General features: G+C 45.2%; 1 protein-coding gene across 2 annotated transcripts in view; it reads right to left on the bottom strand.

Moving 5' to 3' along the window:
- Nucleotides 1–425: 425 nt before the first annotated feature.
- The window catches only part of LOC125946965 (boophilin-H2-like), a 51615-nt gene continuing 26004 nt past the window's right edge, over nucleotides 426–26036 (bottom strand). The window contains exons 1-3 of one of the 2 annotated variants that reach the window (XM_049671196.1): nucleotides 5440–5494; nucleotides 3032–3217; nucleotides 429–724 (exon numbers count right to left, since the gene is read on the bottom strand). In XM_049671196.1, the coding sequence (XP_049527153.1) occupies nucleotides 534–724; nucleotides 3032–3217; nucleotides 5440–5482 (420 nt within the window). In that variant the 5' untranslated portion in view covers nucleotides 5483–5494 and the 3' untranslated portion in view covers nucleotides 429–533. Of the gene's footprint in view, nucleotides 725–3031; nucleotides 3218–5439; nucleotides 5495–26036 lie in introns of those variants that run through there. The other variant, XM_049671195.1, reaches the window with a different exon arrangement.

Raw genomic sequence — 26036 nt, 5'->3', positions numbered from 1 at the left:
AGAAGGAAAATAGGGGAAAAGACGGGGACTATAGTCATAAAAGCGGTAAAATACGTCGTTATTATAGAATATAAACGTGATCCTCATCTATACGAATGAAATGAACACTGTTTTGGTCCCCTTGGAAACGTTAAGTACATGGTAGAAGACGACAATGCGCTTGAAATTTGAACCGTAATGTGAGCAATGTGACCACCAACCTAGGATCTAATATGGCGCTTAGATATTGCACCTGCACGGCCTTGTTAAACTAATACCAGTAAAGGAAATGGCAAGAGTAAGACAACCTTTAAAAGTTATCTACTTCGTAAGTCTGATTTATTCAAAGCATGTGCGCCTTAGCATGTTGGTTGCTCAGTGTCAGTGTACTTTCTTTTCACCCAAGATATTGTGAAAAACGGCTCTACATATATTTTTACACGATAACATCTTGAATTATCTAAAATGAAAGCGTTTCAGGAAAAGCTTTTTATTGCAAGAAATCAAACTACATCTCTGCGAGTTTGTTTTATCATCGCAAACTGCTGCACACTCTACGGGAGTAAACTTCCCTTACAAACTTTCATGCAATCGAAGTATGACTGAAAGTTGTTTCCATTGCTCTGGCAACCTCCATAGACAAAAGGGCGGCAGGATTCCGTCAGGTGGTTATAGTAGAATCGATGCATATTGGCGAGACATGGACCACGGTGCGGCGGACGGCGACACATTTCCTCAACCCGCACTGTGAGCAAAAGTACAAAAATGATTAACGCTGTGTCACTGAGTGAAAGTAATAAAGGTGAGTGTGGCAAGTATCGGTCGCCATTCGTAGAACCTCTAATTTGGTAATAACTCGATTGTCAGCCCACGAGGCCTACCATCTAAGGAAATAAATTAGGATCCTTCAACAAGTATAAGCAGTGGAGTTGGAAGCGTGACTATTAGTGTAATCCAAAAACGGAAATGTAATGAATACTTACGTAGGATATCGTAACGAACACCCAATATACTTTTTCATTTCTAGACTCCTTGTAACATGAAGTTTTCTTGCGCTTAGTTTTGTAGAAATTATTTAGTTTCACCGCGTCATTCATGCAAGAAATATTGATGCCAATTGATTACCAAGTATACCGAGGAGGTAATACTTTTATTTCTCTGGTACCCCGCAAAAATGAAAATGGCAAAAAACAGCATGTGACCAGATCGACGTAGAATGATATTCACACCATGCCGCCTTATCAAGTGCATTCGTGGACATGCTTGTTTTCTAAATCCACCCAGAATGAGGTTCCAGCAGCAATGTTTGTGCGCACAAGATAATATGACAAAATTATTTTGACAAAGAAAAATTACGTGCTAAATTACTCAATCCTCAACCAACCGCAAATATTCATTTGGCACTAGCCGAAAAAACAATATCCCCGGGAGGTCTGGGGACGATTATGCATTTCTATGGGGTGTGATTCGCCTCCAGTTTGCGTAGTGGTTATGCCTTCACACTCATCAAAATATGGCAAAATATCGATTTCTTTTTGTTCCCGTATATACTTTTGTGCTTTTAAAGTAGTATAAGTAGAAAACGTCACCTGTAGCTTGTCTGATCAGCTGGGACTAGGCACATATATATATATAAATCTATATATATATATCATCATCTTCGACAACATGGCGATGACTTCAGTGAAGTAAAAACACAGATTGCATATATTGAAGTAGTCATAATGATGTAGCATTTAGTTTTTTGCAAAACAATATCGAGAACCAGCTGCATAATAGAATTTATTCTCCACTTAGAAAAGTTTATTTTCATAGAAGTCAAGTGCCAGATTTCTTTTATTGTTTTTATGTACTCTACAAAGTAAATATAGTCTCTGCGAATTTTGAAAGAACTTAGTTAATTGCTGGCAGCTTTCGACAATAAAAATGCAGTTGCACTAATGAAGAAACAGAATTTCTCGTGCAACCATATTGAAAAATGAACTTCCAGCAAAAATCTTACTGTTTCATGATGTGCTGTTTCGTTTCACATTTTTAAGAATCTACTAGGCTGCCCCCTAACCCACGCCCTACATACATTATTTAGTTTAGTAGTAAAAGGCGATATACGTAAATTTATTTGTCAGTTGTTTTATACGTTTACACGATTAAGAAAGTTGCGCGAGAATATGGCTTGCAATACCGTGCATAAATGACCATTATTTTCATATAACTGTACATATGCAACGAAACCATCAGCGATTGCTACAAATGTAGATGCGAATTTTTGCAGTTTTGGCTCGATCACTGTGCATGCACATGTGCCTATTTCGTTCCTGAATAACAAATATCCGTAGCGTAGCTGTACTAAAACAAGTGATGTGCATCCCGCAATCTGAAATGCACACATTTGAAATTCGATATAAGAAACTTAACCAGTGATGTAACATTCGTTTATTGTTTCGAGAAGAGTGGAAGACCTGCAACATGTGCCACAACCTGCTACCGAGAGTAGGTTTCAAATAGTGGCAAGAGGTCACACAACATCAGGTCTCCTCGACTTCCGTGCCTTTTCACGAAGTTCTGCTTGCTCTGTTCAATATGGCGCACTATTTTGCTAATGTTCTAGTGCCGCTCCAATATACTTGAGTGCAGTTTCCCTTCATGCGATGTTAGTGGATGCGCGTACTTCATATGCTAACTTCCATGCAAGAAAATCTGGAAATTTATCCACAGAGTTTAAGGGGGGCGCATGCCTCAAAAAAGTTTGCTGGCTCAACGACATTTACTATAGTTTGTGGTAGATAGACTAAACATAATATCATCAACACGAGCCTGAATTTTTTCACGTAACCTAATGCAATTTTCCATTTAATGATTCACACTATCTAGGGCAAAATTCTTGGGCCTTTAAAAAAAGTCCTCCATCACATATCCTGTGCACTTCTACTACACTATACACGCATAAAAAAGTCATGCTTCATACAGAAGCAAGCAAATATCGTTACAGCCAATGTGGCTCTTGTTCCCTCCTTTCCCTGTAGTCTGCAATCTAAACCTGATGGGTACTCACCCTTTTCATTTGCACATGTATGCTCGCAAACTTCCTTCGTGTCATATCTGTTATGGTTTCCACCACAGCCGCCGTAGTAAAACTGCTCGCATTTTCCTGTGTTTGTGTTGAACCACCACCTATGCAGGCTAAGCTTGCAGAGCCCTCTGTCCGCATTCCCAGCGCATTGCTGTTCAACATTTAAAGCTGGATAAAGACACAAAAAAGGTGAGTTTTCAATTAGTCCCCGTGAATCAATTCATCAATTCGGGCGTTTCTGTAACGATTACATATTCAAGGTGATGTGTTCAAAAGAAGCATCAGTTGTGGCGGGAGCCCAAATGGCGGTAAAATACCTGGACTATTGCGTGGGCTCTTGTTACCAATTGTGCGCTTTATAGATGCTTAAAAATATAACTCAATTTCCGTATTCAGATAGCATGTTAAATAACAGTTCTTCATTTCGTTTAAGTGAAAGTGGCAGTCCGCAATACATGGATTTGGTGCAACCGATTTCCAATGCGACGAGGCGCTTATACGTTGTACACAGTAGCACAGCCACACTAACGGGATTCGACGTCATTCGTAGGAAAGCGCAAACACGCGAGGCAAATTTTATTTTGTGCGATTGCTATATTTCCCGTTAACCCATGAATTCTTTTAAGAGATGTCTACACAATTTGGTACGATAACCTAATGCATCAACAGCAAAGGCATTGATGAATGTTATGATATTTTAGGTTACATGCATCTTTAAACACTTCTGATTGGAATTCAGCTGCAGGTTTGAATAACGTGCGCAAAATGATTTGGTAAAATGAGTTGGAAGGTCTACCACTCGGTGTTCTTGCTCGGTTTGAGTATGTCGTTCGATGTAGCGCATACTTTTCTATCATTGCTTTGCGCAATGTGTTTCCCCGGGAATAATTGCCTTGTGGCTCGATGGGTGCTTTTCAGGCCTGCTATAGACATGAAATAGTTGGCATTCTCAAATTTGACCCTTCTACAGCGAGATTTTGTATGGAGTTCATATTGTGTAAACTGGAAAAATCACTAAATTATTCCAAATCCTCGATCTGTTCTGTTGCTATACAAATATTACAATTTTGAAGATGCGAGAAATGCGCTGAAAATCCCACAAAAATTATTTTATCGAGACCTGGTTAAAACAGAGTGAATAAATCGCTGGCTATGATCGCAATGACTTTGAGAACGCTAATTAAATTATTGTTGTGAATGTAGACCAAATAAGCAATAATTAAAGAGCAAGGTTGCCTAGATCGTTGGTCCTAGTACTGCTCGAAGCAGGATACTCTCGGCCATATAGTTAGTATTCTAACTCTAGAGGAAAAGCTGGGCCAAAAAAGCGGGAAGCGCAAAGGCGCCGCCATGTTGCTACGACTCATTTTTGCAGCACTAAAATATTCAATATATTATGCAAGAGCTAGCACTTACACGTAGCACGTAGGCACGCACAACGTTTAAAGTTAATTCCTTATATTTTTCAGAAACATTCGATGGCTATTTAGAAAAGCTTTATGTAAAATTTAAGGTGCCTAAAAGGATGCGTTTGCAGGCCGCTTAACTAGATGGCGCTACCGTGCTGACGGAGGCTTGGAATCGCGTTGATTGCGCGCCTCATCTGAATCGCACCTCGTCGTCTGCGCCTGCGCGCCAGCATAGAGTAGCAACATGGCAGCGCCCTTGCGGTTCCCGATTTTAATACATGGGCACTATGGGGAGCTTTTCCTCTAGAGTTGGTTCGAATAAATTCTAAGCTCTCGACTTCATCGTTAGTCTCAATCAGGTTCCACAACTTCGTGAAGCTCATGAAGACAAATGATTTCACAATGAAAGTATGCTTTGTTCGTAAACTCCATGCATGTTGCGGTTAAATAATCGTAGTATTTGTCAATGCCAGTTTTCTTCTCAGGAAAGTACAGATTACAGACTACAGATTGCAGTTGTCAGGGCAATAATTGTCAGGGCTAGTTTTTTTTCAGAAATGTAAACATTACAGACAAACACGTAAAAATCAATACCATAGTGTGATGGTAGAAATTAATGCAATGGCTGCAACTAAAAAACAAAACACTGTATGTACGTAGAAATCGAGCGATAAAAGCACTGAATGAACTGAATGAACATTGGTCAATTTCTCCATTGTACGAAGCTATCTATCACGTATCTGTAGTTATTCAACAGATTCGATATTTTTGTGCACTATTTCACATATTCATAAATAATATCCTAGCCTCTTGAGCATTCCGGGAACCAAGGAAACGATTTGCTTTGTTGCCTGAAATAGGAAGGAACGTCTAAATGAATTTCAAAAGTAAATATAAACAACTTTTTTATATAGATGGCTTGTATAAGCACATTACTTGTAACGGCATGAATATTTTATACCATATAAGATCACAACTCACCACAAGCAGTGCTAAGGATCACCAGAAATACGTAGGCCTTCATGGTGGGAAATTTTGCCACACAAGTGTAGCTGGACTACTCGCAGGCGCCGTCTTTTATAGCGTAAAGGACAGCAGGGAGAAAAAAGATGAGTGACTAGTATAATCTGTAACAATAAAGGGCTCAAGATAAGAGAGCATCTCATAACCAAGTCTGTAGTGCAACCGCGACACAAAGGCAGTGATAAAAAAGTTCACACAATGTCAATGGCTCAGTAATCACAGTAAATCAAGATATATCGCATTGTGTTCGGGTAATGGATTCCAGAAACTTGCCTAGCTTTCTCATTCATAAAAATACAAAAAAATACAATTTCTTGGGTTGTTCCCAGCATGTCCAAGTGCGTGAGAATGGTGGGCTTATTAAACGAACCACATCAACTTCAGAGGCGGCATTGCAGTAATCACTACCAGAGTTGTGTGCTTATATTTGTCTACTGCAGACAGACGCGTTCGTATACACATCATTACCTTAGTGAATTTTTCCTCACAATCTACTGGAATTGCAAAAGACAAACTTATTACATATGTTCTACGAACATCTTTTGACAGGCAATACATAATAATTGTGACTTTGCCGCCTTAAGGCTAGCTGGCGTTATTCCTAGAATAATCAAGTTATTCTCCTGCACGGCGTAGTGGATTTTATCAAAAACAGTCCCATAAGCGTGAACTTTCAGAATGAACCTCCTGCGTGACTGGGCATCGTGTCTCGAGCCTTAACTTCACAGATACAAGTGTGTCTCACGATGCTACTTCGATGGAGGCGAAATGCAAAAACGCCCGTGTGCTTGCGTTGTAGTGCACGTTAAAGAACCCCAGGTGGTCCAAATTAATTCGGAGGCCTACACAACGGCGTGCCTCATAATCAGAACTGGTTTTGGCACGTAAAGCCACAGAAAGAAGAAAGAAGTACTTCGTTTTATGGAACAAGTCCACTCTACACTTGGGCACAGCGACAGGAAGGCTGTCGATGCCATTCAGGATTACATTGCAAGATCAGGAAGATTTAGATGATAAAATCAGGGCCTAGGGTTCCGAAATACTTTGACAAATTTGATGACTAGCTGTTTATTTCTTTTTTAGTCTTCATTTATTTCTTTATTCAAGTCATGTGATGTATTCCACCTATTCATTCTCACACGCGTATACATTCCCAAATTTAGGTTTGGATTATTTTATAAATCTCCTTTCGCATTGTTACATCGAACTACCCGGTTCTTGGCCAATCCCCCAGAGTGGGTATGTGCCACTAACACCGATGCTCTACATCTACATCTACATCCACTGATTGTATAACCTGCTTCGTGATTATATCAAAAACAATGTTCGTTATAAATGAAGGAAACATATTTTCTGGAGGATGAAGCGCTCCTATGGACCATAGCAGCTCTAATATGTAAAGAAAATTGTCGGCCCTTCCACTCCGTGAAGATGGTTGACCAGCGAAGCTGAAACGTGCGGCCCCGGTGTGTGTAACCTCATAATTTCTCAATTATGAGCTTACCTCATAATTGAGGTAACTTTATACCTCGGCTGCCTCAACCTCGGTAACCTCAACTTCGGCTGCCTCGGAGAGAACGACGTCACTGTCTCGGAATTTTGCCGATGGCATGGTTAGCAGCATTCCACCGCTATTTCCGCTTGCGATTGTTCGAAATTAAATTGCTTCAAAATTAAATCCGTCCGTTACGTAAGACAATGAATGGTTCATACCCCCTTAAGCAATGGAGCAAATCCTGTAGACGCGGCCTGCCCATTAGACAACAGGAGTGAAATTCTACACGCTGGAATGATGAGCGGCACCAGTTAATTGAGTGCTTCAATGCATTAGGCGACGTTTTGTTAAGAACCTAACTGCAAGGCCAATGCATTTCTCCACAAAGTTCGGGAATTAATATCTCGAAACTGGTGTCATCCCGAGAATCCGTTTCAAGTGCATCCGCCTTGCGAACTCCATGGCTACAATTTGTAAATTGAAATACTGGCCATCACGTAATTAGTTTAAAGCTTCATTACTGAATTTCTCTTAATTATTCGATTATGCATTTCAATTTCTTGTGGAAGTAATGTCCGCCTCTTCGAGTAGACCAGCTCACTAACAAGAATTGGGCTATCTGCCACAGGCAACCTTTAAGAATTTTTGAAAGTGTTCGCTGAAACACCCTGTATATTCACAAAGTTCAATAAACAGACTGAAGTAAGCGAAAATATTTTTTAAAATTTCGATAATAATTAAAAACTTTCGGGAGAAGCCGTCTATCGCCGGCTCAGTCTCTGCCATGGTCGCCAGCGCAGGAAATAATCTTTGGTCACCCTGCTTACGGGTATCGTAGCCATCGGGTCTCGAACCACGCGGGACTTAAGATCTGAGCAGACACACGTTTGCCGGCGCGCGCACACTCCTGGCCGCTCTTGCTTAGATGCCTTGGCCGAATTTGCTTCGTATAGAGCTATGGATAGCGCTTCGAAATGGGCAAGTTAGATGTGGCTACTATTTCTCTGTAAACATGGCGCAGGAGACAGCCGGTACGCACCACGTAGCACGGCCAGACCGGAGCAATTATAGCGCGAGCGCGCAATCAAGCCCTGTCGTGCACAAAGAAACCGCTGCGCATATACGCACTACAGTTGAATGTAGCTGCACTCTACTGCGTAGTGTTGATGGTGGCGGGACAAGAGGAGAGTTTTCTTTCCCGAAGACGGGTCTCCTTCCACAGCATCCAAAACTTTCCACGCTTTCAGACAACTTCAGCTCTCGCATAATAGCTCGTGCGTCTCCAAGAGCAACAAGGCTTTGCGTTCGGGGAGCATCGCTACCGGCAACTCCGTTGAGCGACAGCACGCGCCCTGTGCATCGGCGTCGTTGTGTCTGTGCTAACAGGCCGACCATCAGCTATCAACCATCGACCACCGCGAAAAACAATAGAGAAAGACAAAGAATGTTGTTGGATTAAAAACAAAAGCAGTTCAGATTCAAAAATTTCGGGGCGAACAGGCACCTTCTACTCACCCTCAAGCATCTTACACTTGCTTCGCAAGCAACGGCTTCTCGGTCTACAGCGTGACTTATTCATTGAGCGCCTTCCATGAAGCGTGGTTTAGGTGCTGCACGTGGCGCCCGACAACATCGCCCAGCTTCCAGGCCGAGTACTCGACTGCTCGTGGTCGTCGACAATCTCTGCCTTCGCTGGGCAGTTGCCAACACATTCACCAGACGATACGCAACTGTCACTCATCGATAGGCACGTCTACGAGCTAAAACCCTCACCTGGGTGCTCTAACACTCATGAACCAGCACGTCACCATCGTTCCCCCACCTGCCGGTCATCCCCGCCCAGTTTCCGCGCTAGACCATCTACCAATACTTCTGGTACCACAGCTGCGGGACTGGACCCCTACTTCTAGCATCGTTCCATTGCATCACTGCCCGCCTGTGCACGCGGCCGTTCTCATGGGTGCAAAAGTAATGCCGGTGCCTAGTGGCATTGATTGTACAACAATCTGCCTCCTCTATCTCAACGATTGCGCCAGCGGTCACCGTTTCCTAATAATATATACGAGAGTGGACTGCAACATGCGCCGTGCCTCCGTAGAGGATCGCTGCTTCCGACAGTCAGCCTCTCGACTTCAGGTGGTCAACAGTTCACCCAGTACTGCCACCGCTTTCTAACTATGAACCTTGTACTGCACCGCACCATCTGCTGACTCTTAATTGTTGCGGGCGCAAACTGGGCACCATCAGTTTGCACAAATTCATCGTAGATGATTTTGGGCGGCGCTCTACTGACGCAACCACACGCCTTTCAGTGAATGGATTGCTCTCCTACACCATCAGCAGGAAATTTAACATTTTTGATGACTTCAGCATTCGATGACATCTTTGCTGATTGCTCTGCGATAACATGACCTCACGCCAATGAAATTCAAAGCACAACATCTGACGCGCGAATACCTTGCCCGCACCACATTCTTCTTGTTTCGTTGTTGGTAATTATGATAATTTTAATGGCATCATTGAAGGATAATTAGGCGCAATAAAATGGTCGACATGGTACAGAGCGCGCTGGAACCGCAAGAAAGGTAGCCCTGCTATTGCGTCAGGAAATCAAAAAGCCCTGGAACTACATGGGTAACGTATTTCGAAGGATTGCATGCTGATGCCGATACTGATACGAAACTCACGCCAAATGCTTACCATATAGCTATGATCCTTGCAGAAATGTGCTAGGTTGTACACAAATCGCATGCTTCCAAAATCACGCAATTACTGTTGTTTATTCGTCATCATCAACATCAGCAGCGTATATTTATGCTCACTGCTGGACGAAGGCCTTTCCCTGCGATCTCTAATTACCCCTGTCTTCAGCTAGCTAATTCGAACTTGCGCCTGCAAATTTCTTAACTTCATCACCACACCTAGTTTTCTGCCGTCGTTGACTGCGCTTCCCTTCTCTTGTTATCCATTCTGTACCTCTATGGTCCACCGGTTATGCATTCAACGCATTACATGGCCTGCCCAGCTCCATTGGTTTCTCTTAATGTAAATTACAATATCAGCTATCCCCGTTTGCTCTCTAATCCACACCGCTCTCTTCCTGTCACTTCACGTTAGGCCTAACATTTTTCGTTTCGTCGCTCTTTGTGCGGTCCATAACTTGTTCTTGAACTTTTTTGGTACCCTCCAAGTTTCTGCCCCATATGTTAGAACCGGTAGAACGCAATGATTGTACACTTTAGTTTACAACGACAGTTGTAAGCTCCCATTCAGTGATTGTTTATTACTTCATAGCAATGACACATGCTGAGGCATCTGGGAAATAGAACACGTAAAGGTTGCGAAGCTAAGTAAGGTACTTTTAAGCTTAAGTGATAATATGCCTAGAAAGCACCGATGACGTAGCACCAATGACGTAAACAATGTGTCTTGCGTAGTTGTAAAGCCGATGGGTGTTTCCGGAACATTACCCCAGACATTTTCTCCTGTTCTATATTCGTGTGCATATCTAACAGGAATAGAATCTAGTTCGTGTCTATTTGGGAAAAATAATTACACAAAGTACGGATTAGAAAAGTGAGCTTCAGTGCTACAAATCTTTTCAAGAGGAGAGTGTATATGCTGTAAAGAAAGAAGCATTGCCTTTATTTGAAAGCTGGTCTGTGCTAAACGGCTAAATGAAATGTGTTGAAGGTGAGAATATCTCGGGGCGAGATTGCTGAACCGAAGTTTAAGAACGCCACACAGTTATTTAATTTTAAATTACCCTTGCAGTCTTAAATTAAATCAAGACGACAGTATACATTTGACCGAAATCGGGTGCTGTGAACCTTAGAGACTTCGATGAAGCTTGTGGTGCACGTCAAGTATTGCGTAGATGTAACAGTGGTGTATTATAATAACATGTGGTTGAGAGGACTAGAGAAAATGCAGTGGAAGAGTGGAGCTTTATTGGTGGCTTGATGAGATTACGACATTCGAAGCGTGGATTAGTCAGCTCGTAAACTCCAGGCGCAAGCCACGATGACATTGAGGGCAATCCTTGCTTAAAGTGAACAAAAGGGCTAATGATGAGATCGACATTAGTTGAAAACTATGATTAAATTTGCCCTATGTAGCATGACCCAAATATTTCCCACAGACAATAAAGTCAGTCGGTTGCGCACTTCTGATAAGTTCACCTAACTAGGCCGTCATACTCCCAGCTTTAAATTATCAATAGGCACAGCTATCTGAGCGAGATAACATGTTTCCCAGGTATTGCACCACGCTTCTAAACGGCTGCAATGACTCTTGGAACTGATGCAAAAACGGCACTCTTCTATAGTGCATGAAATTGCACTACAGAGCACTTGGCGAAGATTGCTGCCAGCGCCTCGAATGGAGACAATGGTGGGAGGGATCCAGTATTTACTAAGGTCTATTGTTATCACAAGGTGCAAGACAAATCACCCCCACTGGGCCGTTGGCCTCAGCAGCCATAGGATATCTTGTGACACAACAGCCACGACCACATGTGTGTTGGATCCTGGCGTGCTTAGCTGCGCGTGGCTTAGCTATTTCCGAGGAAAAAGGGATATTCGAGGTTTAACTGGTGCCGGGTATTTGTACCTTCGAGGCCTCACGGTGGAGGCAAAACACCCTTTCGCCTCGGCTTCACGCAGACATCACCCCGCATGGAATCATCTGGAGGAAATTGGTAGTCGCCCATTCCTGTCTGCCTCGTCGACCTTTCACTTTCATCTCTTCTTTACAACTTATCCTGTCTCCTCCTCCTTTTGTGTTATTTTCGAATTTTCTGGCGGCTAGGGTGAACCTTTTGTTGGATAAACATGAAAGCTTGGTGATGAAGTATTTGGTTATAGGGGCTGTGTACAGATGGTGTTTGCAGGCCTTGTGTACGCACAAATGGTGTTGGGCTCCGCGACGGGTGGCTGGCACCGCTGCCAAAATCATTAAAATGTATATGGTTTCCTCATTCCCCCAACTATATATGTTCCTCCTCTTACAGACACAGAGACCACCTAGAATCATTTCAATTTTTTTTGTAAAGCACAAAGAAACGTTCTGATGCTTTCATGTAATTCCTTATCAGAACACTGAGAGGACCGTTATAAAGATTTTACCCTTCAGTGTTGCTGAGCAGTTATGGACGAACTACCAGCAAAAAGTAATGATGTTGCAATTACAGTTCCCTGGAGCAGAAATGTAACCACGTTAGTTATGTTGACAAGTTGCAGCAAAGTAACATGTTACGGTCACTACCGCAAAATGACGTCGTTATTCTCTTCTTACCGTGAAAACAGTTTACGAAATCTAACAAAGGCAAACAATGTATTTCATTAGGTGGAAAATTCAGAATACGAGTGAAATAGTCAAGTTACATGCGTCATAAACGAAGGACAAGGTACAACGAAAAGGCAACGCTAACAGAAGTTTAAAAAGGTCTGTCTCAAACTTGTATTTCCTCATTTACGTGGCGTTTTTGTTTGCAAAACGTGTTGAGTGTAAAATAAGTTGCTTCTCAAAGCTTTAAACGGAGAGTTTACCATCTTTATAGTGAAGACGCCGTGTCATTTGCTAAATAGACGTTGCGCAGGTGCGCAGTACAGAATGACCGTGTTCCATGCGACGAACAACTTCTTTATGTTGGGGTAGGTTGCCTGCTCGCTAAGGTCAACTCCCGGATGACTTAGACACTGGCGAATATCTGCATACGACGGGGACGCTTGCGGCAGCTGAAATATAAGTCGCCCTATCCGCTTGCTTGGTATGTACCAAACGCTTCAAGCCTATCGCACACTTCTTCGAGAAGGCCCAAGTTCGCGGCCCTTCGCTCTCCATCCTTCCAAGCTTTAATTTGTGATGAACCGTTGGCGCAAGCGCCAAATCAGGGTCCTCAAGTATTCTAGCGAAAACGTGTGTTGACAAAGAGTGCAAAATTTTTTCCGGGCTATTCGAGTAATTAAAGTTTTCAATCATATAAGAGTGAAACATTTTGTATCGTAGGGAGTTACAACAGATATTTCGCTAGTCTATTAGAACACATGACTTCAGGTATTAGTTATATACTGTGCACCAGACCATCCCTAAGATAAACAAGGGTTTAGATCTTGAGAGTGCTGAAAGCGAGTCTGCTAGGGAGTATGACATGTGACCACCAGCAAACGACATAAACAGGCTTGGCTAGAGTACAGTAGTACATGAGTGGTTCGAGGGATCGCTGATACCACAGCAGGGAGCGGAGTCTTGGTGGCAGGACGCCCAGGTACATATATTGTTTTCCTTGCAAAACGTTCAGTGTTTTTGGTACTGCGTGCCTCACCCAGAAAAATACGAATAGTCAGCACTGCTGCTCCCTTGAAGTGAAAGTAAATACCGTAAAATATTTTGCAGTATTCAGCAATGAAGGTGAACCACTCGTGCTGCAGCTTTGGAAACGATCATCATCATCATCATCATCATCATCATCAGCAGCAGCAGCAGCAGCAGCAGCAGCGGCCTATATTTATGTCCACTGCAGGACGAAGGCCTCTCCCTGCGATCTCCAATTACCCTTGTCTTGCGCTAGCTGATTCCCACTTGCGCCTGCAAATTTCCTAACTTCATCACCCCACCTAGTTTTCTGCCGCCCTCGACTACGCTTCCCTTGGAAACGATAGGGAGTCGATTATTGCGCACTTCGCTGTTGACGTGCTCGATCTATGCTTACGCCTCCCATTTTAGGCGCTGTGCCGTTGCAAGAAGATGTCATCGTCTTTTTGTTACAAACCGTCATCAGTATTATCCGCCTTTCCTCTGGCTTTTTTATTTCTTTGATAGAACGTGATTATTTATTAGACTGCACCACTGAGCAAGATAAGTAAGGAGAAGGATCATCCCACCGACGCCAGATCGGGCGAGCAGTGATCTTGCGTCCTCCATATGGCGAGAAGGAAAGTGGTCTCCATCACCGTGCTCTAGATTGCACAAAGGTAATACAAAGTCAATTCACACGGTCGCGAAGGCGAGGCTGAAATTCGGTTCCAAGCCAATGAGCAGCGACATCAATTATGGTCGCGCCATTGAAGCCCGACTACATCTGGAGAGGCAAAACACTAGTTGCTTAAAATTATGCATCGAATACGTCTGCAATGGAAACATTTGATAGAGTACAGACAATTTAATTCGAACTGGAAAATGGGAAGTTACAGGCTGTTTGCTTCCATCCATGAAGAATTATAAATACGAAACTGTGCAGGCTTTCTGAAGTTTGCTCGTGGCGATGAGTGCTGAGATGTGCCGAGATTGTATTACCGTATTTACCACTGCAATGTCGTCAAAACGCTCGTATGCGTTACAGTAAACGCTCTATATGTATAGTGTTAACATTATACGATTTGATCAATAACTTCATTTTCTAACTGCCTCTTCACTACATATTAAGTTTTAGCTATGTCGTCAATACTAGAGGAAATGTACAGGTGGCACGCGTGCTGTGTTAGTGAAGATTAAAGTGGTGTTTTTGTGAAATTATTTCAATGTAATTCTGGTTTTATCTTAACACAAAAATAACAGATGTGTGTTGGTACTAAGAACACATGGATATGCTAGTTCGTTCAAAATCTGGGTGAACCTACTGCTATGAATTCATGGAAAACTCTCAGTGCTCATCAGTGTAATGCGCGCCTTTATAGAATAAGGTCTATAAATATACATGGGTGTACTCAGGTTAGATTGCGATGCGGCTTTGTGACGAATGTTCCCACTTACTACGCTTCATTTGAATTGTTGTGCTCAGTATATGCGATGTCATAGCGATGTAATGTGAGCTGGCGCAGTACACTAATTGGCGCAAAAAGCCTCAACGGGAATTTTTTTTCCGCCATGAAGTTCGCCCTGCGAAATGTAGATGGCGTTGCCGTACCTCCACAAGCCGCCATTGTAGGACATATTGGCTGCTATGGCACATTCACTGCCGCCTTGGGTAATATTGGTTAGTCCTAGCGGTGCAGCGCAACCAGTGGTTTGCGTACATAACACATAGTAACGAGCACGCCGCTTAACATTGTCTGCTCACCCAGTCAGTTACTCGCGCAAGGTTGTGCATCGAAGCCGCGCACTAGTTTTGTTTGTCGAACGTCCACGACAGCAGTGATTTGGACGTGCTTCGGCACGCGGCTGACGGAACGGACGCGCGAACGCAAAGCCCCTGCCTCCGACATGGTGCCGGTCTAGCATGCAATCTCGGGGCTCGAGTGGAGGTGACAATGTCTTTAACTTCCTGCGACAGATGGCTCGTCAGATACGCCAGATTGCAGAGCACGGGGTGTGGACTATTCGCGACATTATCTGACCGCAAAGGCAGGGGGAAGTTTCCCCTGCTGAGTTATTTTGCTTGTGGGCGCAACCGCATGGGTTTTAGTCGGTGTAACGGAGTAACGTTGCCGTTACCGTATAAAAATAACACTGTTACAGCTGCAAATTACTTGAATTGAAGAAAGTACCCAGTTTCATTTAGAAATTACCCGACAAAGTAGCTGTTTAGTGGTGACGCCCTATTAGTACCTAGTCAGTGGCCAAGACTAGCTAAATGTCCCACTGACCCATTCCTCGAAGTCTGGCAACAGCAGAACCTAATTCAAGCGTTAATAAGAAAGGTCATACGCAGCAATAAAGAAATTTGTGCCAAGCATTTGAACCCCCCTTTGCCCCGAGTTAACCGCCAGAAACCCTTGAAACAGGGTACTATAAGACAACAACACTGTACATTTCATTGCGCATGTATAGTTGCTTCAAGCGCCAAGGATTCGGCCATAGCCCGCAAAGCTGCAGAAGGGCAAGCTGATGCGGCGCGTAAGAGGGCAAAGCCGCGATAAACTCTGGCATCAGCCCAGTTCACAAATAGAGCCACCATAGCTATTCCACCAGATTCTTTGTCGCGAGCATTAAGCATTGCTCTGCCTTGTCAGAAGAACCCTTAAGCTACGGGCTGGTAGGCTCCAAGGAACTCCTCCCTCACGACACACACACAAAGCTCCCAAAGGCGCGTGTGTACAGGAGCGACGAGGCCTTCACGCCACTCTACGGATCCCGCGAAAAAAGATAAAACCAGCATTACGGGACCCGGAATTATCTCTGTAGCTTTGGACACACAAATATGACAGGTGCTTAAAGACCTCCTTCGTTTTAGTCATAGGTGCTGTGCGTTCAAAAGACACGCCAGAAATCAACAAACAAACTTTGTCAGGCCAAATGACACTTCCCGCAAATACACCGGCGACGCTGTTGCCTTGTCGGGTGGGGTTGCCATGATAGTCGATGAAGGTGCAGCTTGTCGACAATTACATCGCTGAACGAGCCTTGAGGCAGGTGCCATCAGGACGTTGCTGTTTAATGAGCTATTTAGCATTAGTTGTCTGTACGTTCCTCCCTGCTATAGATTTTCCAGAACATTATTTGAAAATATTATCGACGAACTTCTGGAACTGTTTATAGTCGTAGTTGATTTAAATGCACATAGCGCTCTGTGGGAAGACTGGTTGCGATGCGAGAATCCGCCGGGTAGACAACTTTCACTTCTAAATTTCATGCCTGCCCTTTAACAGATAGCCAGCATTCTTTGGCGTTGGATATAGAACAATCCCTCTATGCATAGTTTTGATGCACTCATGTCGTTGGAGTGGTGTTAGGAATTCGTACTGATTCCTGATAATCGGTTTGGATAATTTTAAGTTAAACAAAACAGAATGAATGCTTTTCATGCGTTTACCGATTGAAGGTTGACTCTCGTAACTTGCCACTGTTCCGTCAACTTGGATAATCCAGCCATGAGGGCATTCTTTCTTTAAATGGTGCTGTAATGTACTTAACAGGCTGTATAATTGATGCTACTACGGAAAACATCGAAAAATCTCAGGGACAGTGTAACAAACGTCGCATCTCATGGTGGAACGACGAATGTGGAAAAGCATGGGGAAATCAAAACAAAGACTCGGGACTACTTTGTGAGCCTCCCATTTGTTGAAAACCTCATTAGGATCAAACAAGTAAAGTAATTAGGGCAGAAGAATACAAGGTGTTTTGAAAAAGTATATCTTTAGTGTAATGTTTTACACTAACGAGAAGAGTGAAATAGTGTGAATAATTTAAAAGGCCGCCAAACAGACCCTCTCTATTTAGTGACTAGCCAAGGCGACAGCCTGTAAGACCCGGATGACTTTCTGGGGGAACACATCATACCTCTTGCGCATTGTACTACATGAAACTTTACTTCGGTTCAAAGAGCACGGAGAGCGAAAGCTCCTTGAACGCAAACGTGCACAAAAAAGGTATATAATGGTCCATTTCATTAGCTGATCATCAGGCTTCTCTAATTTCTTGCAAATCCGTACCAGGTGGCGACCAAATTATCTATATAATACGGTAGGTATACAAGCTTGTTTTAGAAGTTATATGGAAGAGAGAAAATGGTAAAGAGATGTATGCTAGAACGATAAGCATATATACCAAAACTGAGTTGATAAAGCAGTCTAGGTGAATATTTGTCGCCGCGCCCTTCAGAGTAGATGTCAATAAATCATAATCCTTTTTCTCCTCCTCTTCATCTTCAAATGATGATGTTTACTGCAAAAATGAACACACTTTTGTCTCTTTTCAATGTCATGTGGGCTGCAGGGTACATTCCAACTCCTTCGAAAGAAACTATTATCATCCCCATTCTTAAAGAAGTTAAGGACCCATCCTTAGCGAGAAGTTACAGGCCGATAGCTCTGACAAGCTCTCTGTGCAAAGTATTTGAAAACATAATAAATCGTCGTCTAATCATCTTGTGCAAACTAACAAATTACTAAATAACTTACAATTTGGCTTTGGAGAAAGTGGATGAAGAAATCACCACCTTGTTCGCATTGCGGCTAACACTAGGGATGCATTCATGCGTAAACAGTTGTTTTTGCCACTATTTCTTGGCTTGGAGAAAGTGTATGACATCACATAACGTTATGGGATTCTACGCCAACTTTCTGAGCTGTGTGTCCGTGGCAACATGTTAACTATAATCAAAAGCTACGTGTCTGACTGTCCTATCCATGCAGCGGTTGGCCAATATTTGGCCAGGTATTTAACCCAAGGAACTGTTGTGCCGCAAAACGGCATCCTTAGTTGTAGAGTCTTTATTGTGAAAATGAGCTCTCTGCGCACAAATTTTCAGCGCAGAATGTTTTCCTCGGTATCATCGACGTCGGACCGATAAGTTTAAATCGTGCAACCTTGCTATCTGCGGATGATGTGTCGAGCACATGGCTGAAATAGAGTAGGTAAATGGGCAGATGCAAACGGTTTATGTTTAGCCCACTGATAAGTACATGCGTTGTTTTCAAAAATAAGAGAGGAACAGTACAAGACGCTGCTATTGAGCTCTCTCGCAGTATGTATCTCTAAGCACAGAACGCAAGTTTCTCGGCATCATATTGGACTCAGAAGTTAGATTCATTCCGCATATATTGTGCCAGAAATTATATGGAAACTCCAAGCGCATTTTTTCCGTCGCCGTCATTGTCGCCGTGAAGTTCCGTTTAAAGTCCAATGGTGACAAAACCGTCGCCGCGCGTCGTATGCTGTATGTACGAGTGAAAGCGTGCGAGGGCGAGTCGGCATCTTAATCTCGGGGAGTCGGCAGTTGGGGGAGTCGGCAGCTTAATCTAGCGCACACGAGAGAGCAAGACGGCTGGAAGCGCGCGCGGTCCTTGTTTACGCGCGAGGTACGGGGAGGAGGCAACGTAGACGGTGTGGAATGTGCGTTCTGCTCTTGCTGCTGCTGCTGCTGCTCACGGAGATGCCGCACGGGTGCCTGTCTCGAAAGCGATCTGTGATGTGGCCGAAGTGTGCGACCGCGGGAGCTTTATCTTCAAAGCGATCTGCGATGGATACAAAGTGCATGTGCCGAGTGCCGGTAGCTTCGTTTGCGCTGTGCTTTCGACATTTAGTTTGTGTTGAAGCGAGAGCCAGCGCGAAGGTCAATTTGCTCGCTGCCGCTGGTGCACTTTCACACTCCAGTGTTTTGACGAGTTTCCGCGGTGATCGAGCGAGATGTGTTCATGTTTACCTGTGCGTATGTGACACCGTGCTTGTCTATTTAGTTAGTAAGCAAATATTTACAACCTTATACGGCCGCCGATAAAACTACTATGCTTAATTCGTATAGCTGTCTACTAATTCGCTATCGCAATCGATGCTTGGCCTTTCGGGTGAAAGTGCGACTTGTTTTAATTCTTGAGGACTAAATGCCTGAGGACAATGAACTTGTTGCCCTTTCAACGTCTACAGGAGCCCTGTTGGCTAATGTATGGAATACGGCTTGATAGTTCATCAGTCTACTGCACCCAGCTCTCTAACGATGCTAGACCCTTACCACTATTAGACATTCACATCGCCACCGCAGCTTTCGGGACATGTCCTGTACTCTGACTTTATGTAGAATGAAATCTGCGGTCATTCTATATTTTTAGGTTATTATAGAGTCTGACATATCTTCTGAAAGTTAACTTGTGAACATCTTTTATATTCAACATTAACGACAACATGTGTGCCCCGGCTTTTCCATACCTTTGTGAGGGAATGAGTACCTCACTGCTTGAACACCATCTAATGACTTCAGCGAACCTGCTACCAACCTACTTGGTAGTGGCAACTCGTTGAACGTGACGCATCCTTTATCTATCACAAATCACGCTCCAGATACACACATTCGAATTCACCTTTAGAAGTTAAGTTTAAGTGATCTTGCCTTGAGTTCTACACCGACACAACAAAATACCATTCTGGCGTGTTTTTCGCTGTAGTCGGTCCGTCCTTCGCAGTGCCTGACGTAATGCACCTCCAAACGAGCGCCTTTATACTGGAGGCCTATGCAGTACCGTCGACGGTGAAACACATCAAGACACTGAAATTCGATATCGCAGTAATATTAAAAGGCTCTTTCATGGGTCGTTAACGCTTTGGTGTCACGAAAAAACATACAAATCCTGTAATAAAAAATCTGTATTCCCTGTTTTGCTGTGTTTATGCATCTAGGAGGAGGAAGCAAGAGAAAGGCAGAAGGCAGGGAGGTTAACCAGGATAACGTCCGGTTGGCTACCCTACACTGGGAGAATGGGAAGAGGGAACACAAGGATGACAGGAAAGAGAGGAGGGAAGGAAAGAAGGGAAATGAGCGGTTAGTTCGCTGACGGGTGTGTTAGTGCACTAATAGTCACAGACGTTGACACAAGCCCGTCGCACTCAAAAAGCACAAAAGTGTCTTTACCGCTTTATGGGCCGACGAGCGATGGGGGCGGTGTTCCAGCAGCACCTGTACGGAAAGCGTCCGATTGTCCAGTTTTTTTACGCGTTAGCAAGTTCTTGTCTTTCTTGGTCATATCGTGGACAGTGGCACAGCAGGTGGTCAATAGTTTCGTCGGTGCCGCAGACCTCGCATGCTGCACTGTCGGTCACTCCAATGAATGTAGGGTATGCCTTTGTGAAGGCAACTCCTAACCAAAAGGCGACAGAGAAGCGAAGCTTCACGTCGAGGAAGTCCGAATGGAGGTCGGAGTTGCAGTGAGGGGTTTAATTGATAGCAGTCGTGTTAATCGTAAGTTTGGCGAGTTCCACTCGGTCAGTGAGAGACTGCGTGCCAGGTGTCGAAGCTGCCTTGCGGCGTCTGTCCTCGAAAGTGGAATTGGAACGCTGAGCTCATCTTGGTGTGATGTGCGAGCAGCGTTGTCTGCGGAATCATTGCCACTGATTCCTCAATGACCAGGTACCCATTGAAATACAACCTCGTGGCCTTTTTGTTGGACGTGATGGTGAAGTTTCACGGTTTCGTATGTCAACTGTTCATGACAGCCGCGTCGGAGAACTGACTGCATGCATTGTAATGCCGGTTTTGAGTCTGAAAACACAGCCCATTTTGTAGGTCTTTCAGAATCAATGATTTCTAGTGCACGACGCAGAGCTGTTAGTTCTGCCGCCGTTGAGGTCGTGACATGCGATGTCTTGAACCACAGTGTTATTCCTCGCGTTGGTATAACCACCGCACCACCAGAACTGGACGACGTAGTCGATCCATCGGTATAGATGTGCACGTGGTTGCTGTACTTTTCATGCAAGAGGAGTAAGCTCAGTTGTTTTAGAGCAGGGGCCGGTACATCTGACTTCTTCTGTAGTCCTGGAATCTTTATATGTACTTGTGGACGGCTCAAACACCACGGAGGAAGCACTGGCTTGGCCGCAGGTGCGTACCCTGAAGTAAACCATGCACGATGTGTACTGACAGTAGCGCTAAATGTCGAGCAGGTCCTTTCAGCAGTTTATGCTGAAACTGCATAAACTGCTGTTTCAGCAGTTTATGGTTTTTTCAGTTTATGCATCTAAACAACAAGTTGTAATATGGGCATCAAGCATCGAGGGTATGTGTTGCCGACTATATTGCCCCACCCATAACGGAAGATCGCAGCTCTTCCATAGCTATCTGCGCCACAGACCTAAAGCCTTTCCAATGGCAGAAACTTGGGAGCTATTCGCAATGTACTTGGGACATCCAAACCCCTCCACGTCAATAAGCCCAACTTATAAAATTGGCAGCCTGTAACAAGAATACGACAACTGAGGTTACTTTCCGTTATCCTAAAACAGGCCACAATTGTGTCTCCCACTTCTACCTGTTGACCGGTGACCGATGCCGACCACTTGTGGCTCTCACTCCCACCTGTTGACCGCCGAGACACTGATAGTTCTTCACGTCTTGTTGGAATTCGGGGAAGTAGCACCTCAAGGAAAAAAGTTTTTCCTCTGAAGCATACGCAAAACACATTCGCTCCAACCGAAAATGTTTTCTTTAAATCAAATGTCTTTTTTCAAACTAAGTTAATTTTAATTTTTACAAGACGTTGTTACATGGGGATATATCAGCGCCACACATTTCTAGTTCCTCCCATTACTAGAGGCTGCTGCTGCGATAGCATTCTTGAAGAGCACGTACCTGCCAGCTCTTGCGTTCAAGCGCTAGTGCTTCTCTCATCGACACGTTATATTTCATCCCTTTCTACTGGTACTGGTTAGTTATAAAACTATAACTATGCACAGCAGCTATTAAATGGCAAATTCCTGATCTGCTAAATACTGATCCTCACGTATTAATCTTAACACAATTCTCTTCCGCTTTAGTTTTAAGAAGGCAATAGAAAAGCTATTTTCTTGGATATAATTAGTTTTTTTTAATATTTGCTTATGCTCATATTTTGTGTTTTTAAAGCAACAGAAGCACTGGATTGCAAAATTTTTGTTTGACTTTGTCTTTATTGAATTTCTACTATTCTATATGTTTATACTGTCCACTTGTTTGTGTATAGCATGTACGTTTTAACGTGCAGAGCCGTGGTGAACCAGACGGACGCACGTCTTTTCTGTAACAAGGTCCAGTTGATTTCTGTCTAAAAAGGAGAGATTTGAGCGGGCGCACTCCGCGCGCTGGATGTGGCGAGAGCTTTAGAGAGAGAGGAGTAAAGAGGGAAAAGGAGCAGTACGGTGCGCGGATTTAGTGCGAAAGGAAAGCAGTAAAGAAAGTTATGATAACTAGGAGCTCGCGCACTCAACGACGTTCGGCACGGTGGGTCTCGTCATGTGTCCGTGTGTCTGTTGTGCAGCACTCACGATGGTTCGTTCACGGCAGGCCCGCGGGCAGCCCGGCGGAGTTGTTTATGGCTGCGGGGGTGGTGCGCCATCGCCGCGCCGCTACAGATTGCTCCTCCCTTAGACAGGAAGCTCAAGCGACGAGCGATGTTTACAATGCACAACTGGCAGCCCAGTGAACGCGACAAAGAGAAGGTGACGAACAGCGCACTTGCAAGGCGGCGTCCGCATGTCCAAGGAAGCAAGGCACAGTGAGATAATTAAGTGCGGGGGCTTCGCTGAATGCTGGTTTAAGTTGGTCAAGCCGCAATGGCATCTCGTGTCCCATTTACGTCGACGACGAAGTTCGAAGAGAAACGTTCTACAACAGGGAATGGTCCGAGATAGTAGGGCTGAAGCGAGCCGCGCACAGGGCCGTACCTCACAAAAGCATGTGTGGCTGTCTGTAAGTCTGAAGTGACGTACACTGCACGGGGTTTGTTCAAACGCGTAGGCTGCGGACGGAGGTTTCGGACGACATGGCGAAGCGGGTCGACGTCTAGCTTGCTGTTAGAGAGGAGGTTGGGGTGTTTTCTTCGAAGAAGTCCGCTGGCAGGCGAAGTGATGTACCGTAAACAAGTTCTGCAGTGGTGCCGGAGAGGTCCTCTTTGAAGCCAGATCAAATTCCGAGAAGCGTGAGTGGAAGTCTGTCAACCCACTTGTTAGGGCAGCCGTGCGCTGTGACAGCTGCCTTGAGGTGGCGATGAAATCTCTCGACGAGGCCATTTGTTTGAGGATGGTACGAGGCAGTTCGCGAACGTGCTGTTCCGAGAAGTTGAAGGAGCTCTGCGAAAAGGGACGATTTGAGTTGGCGACCTCGATCAGTGACAATTTTTGTTGGACAGCCACATCGGGATACCAAGTCGAGACAAAGGCTGCGGCGACCGTAGCTGCATACATGTCGGGAATGGGTGTCGCTTCGGGCCAGCGGGTAAAACGGGCGACACTTGTCAGAAGACAGCGATAGCCTTGGCATGGAGGTAGCGGACCGAAGATGTCGACGTGCACAACGGCGAAACGTTCGTCGGGTTGCAAGAAAGGCTTTGTCGGGGAACAGGGTACCGTTGAACTTTCGCGCGCTGACAAGGCGCGCACAAGCGGACCCTGTCATTCATGTTCCCGTTCATGCCCGGCCACAGGAAACGTGATGAGACAAGCTTTTGGAATGCGCTAATGCCAGGGTAAGAAAGAGTGTGATAAACGTCGAATATTTGCATGCGGAAAGAGGCGGTAAGGTAAGCTCGAGGTGTGCCGGTGAACGTGTCGCAAATAATTGGCACATCTGCCAAGGTGACGGATTCAAGCTGAAGAGATGTTGACGTTTCGCGTAGATGACGGAGCTCAGAATCATTTGTTTGTTCTGTAGCCAATTCTTGGAGGTTGAAAGGAAACGATTTTGACGTAGAGCTCTTGGAGCGATTGCGTGTGATAGCATCCACGAGACTGAGGGCGTCGGCAGGTGAGTTGTCAATGCCGCTGACGTGGCGTATGTCAGTTGAGAACTCTGAGATGAAGGCGAGCTGACGCACCTCACGTGGAGTGCACAATGATTCAGAGCGGCCAATTGAATAGGTGAGAGGCGTGTTGTCAGTGAAGATTGTGAACGAGCGGCGTTCAAGTAGGTGTCGGAAATGCCTCACGGCGAGGAATATGGCGAGCAACTCACGATCGAAAACACTGTAGCGTGTATATTAGGCAGCGGGTACCGATCGGGAATGGTTTTTGCGTTCAGGGATCGGTAGTCCCCACATGGCCTCCAGTCACCTGATTTCTTGGAAACCAGGTGGAGCGGAGATGCCCAGCTATTGGACGATGGTCGTATGATTCCTAGTTAAAACATGTCTTCGAACTCTTATCGGGTAATCTTGAGTTTGTCCGGGGCGAGTCGTCGTGGGCGAGCATAAACAGGTGGGCCAGTTAAGATGTGATGGCGAACATTATGTTGCACTTGTTTTGTCCAGTCGGGTGGTCGCTTGAGGTTCGGGAACTTTTGAAGGAGGCAAGTAAAAGCAACCGTTGTGTTTGGGGTGACTACGGGTGAGTCAGAGGAAACGACGCCGTGAACAGAGAGCAACGTAGCAGTGCCTAGCACGCGTTGGCGTTTCACGTCGACCAGCAGTCCATGGTGGTTCAGGAAGTCAGCGCCAAGGAAAGCACTGCCAACGTCCGCGACGAGAAAAACCCAGCGGAACACACGCCGCAGGCCGAGTATCAGGGTCAGGGACCGTGACTTGTAAACAAGGATCCTGCTACCGATACCGCCTGGAGGTAGGAGGTCGGCGGCGTCGTCGGCTACTTCGGCTCCGGTGTCCACCAGGTACTGTTGACCCGAGGTTCTGTCCATAACATGAAATAGGGGACTTTTGCTTGAGCCATAACCGGTTGTCGCCATTAAAATTCGGCCGGCTCGTTTCCCTGACACGCGCAAGGACGGAGGCAGTAGCGGGTGTCTTGTCCGATACGGCGGTGATAAAAGCATACCCGTGGTGGCGTCTGAGACCGAGAGCGTTCTTCTCTTGTACGCTGTGGTGTACTTGAGCTGCGGTACTTCCCGTGATGAGGTTGGAGTGCGATGACGCTCCGCAGGACACACTAATTGTTCAAGGCGATTGTAGAGCGCGTCGATGGTGGAAGCGGCGGTGGATGTTGTTTGCGCAACTGGACTCAGTGGTGTTCGATGGTGTTACGTTGTATACTGCTTGCGTCGCTACCTCCATGCCTGTCCGCAAAACTGGCCAAGCTCTTGAGTTCCATTGTAGTGGCTGTAGCGAGTACCATCTGAACATGTACTGGAAGGTGCTGCATGAACAGTTCCCGCAGGATCCTGTCATCGGTGACTGCTGTGTTGCCGCTCATGAGTTGCCGCATACGGCGAAGGACTTGGCTTGGCCGGTGGTCTCCCAAATCCGCCGCGGACAACAACTGCTGCATGCAGGCTCACTGCGATGTTGTGCGCTCGAGCAGTGCAGCCTTTAGATCGCTGTACGGAGTGGCGGGAGGCGGTGCGGCAAACAGATCGGCAACTTCTTCTGCAGCGGTAGGTGACAGCGCCGATACAACTAGATGGTACGTGCGTTGTTCCGTGCGAACGCCAGAGAGAACAAATTGCGATTCCGCTTGTAGAAACCAAACTGCGGGGAACCCGCAGTTCCGGTCCCAGTATGGTGGGAGTCAGATTGAAACCACGGAGACGTCAGGTTGCTTCGTCGTTCCGGTAGGTTGAGTGTCTGGCTGCATCTCGTCGCTGTGCATGGCTCCACAATAACTTCGGCAGTGCCGCGAAGACGAACTACGGGTCACCACTTTATAGAGCCATGGGGAACGATACGGACACACGTCTTTTCTGTAACAAGGTCTAGTTGATTTCTGT

This window comes from Dermacentor silvarum, chromosome 7 (genome assembly GCF_013339745.2).
Source record: "Dermacentor silvarum isolate Dsil-2018 chromosome 7, BIME_Dsil_1.4, whole genome shotgun sequence".
In the NCBI taxonomy this organism is placed as follows: Eukaryota; Metazoa; Arthropoda; class Arachnida; order Ixodida; family Ixodidae; genus Dermacentor; species Dermacentor silvarum.
Note: the sequence above shows the minus strand (reverse complement) of the source record. Positions and strands in the feature narration are given on the sequence as shown.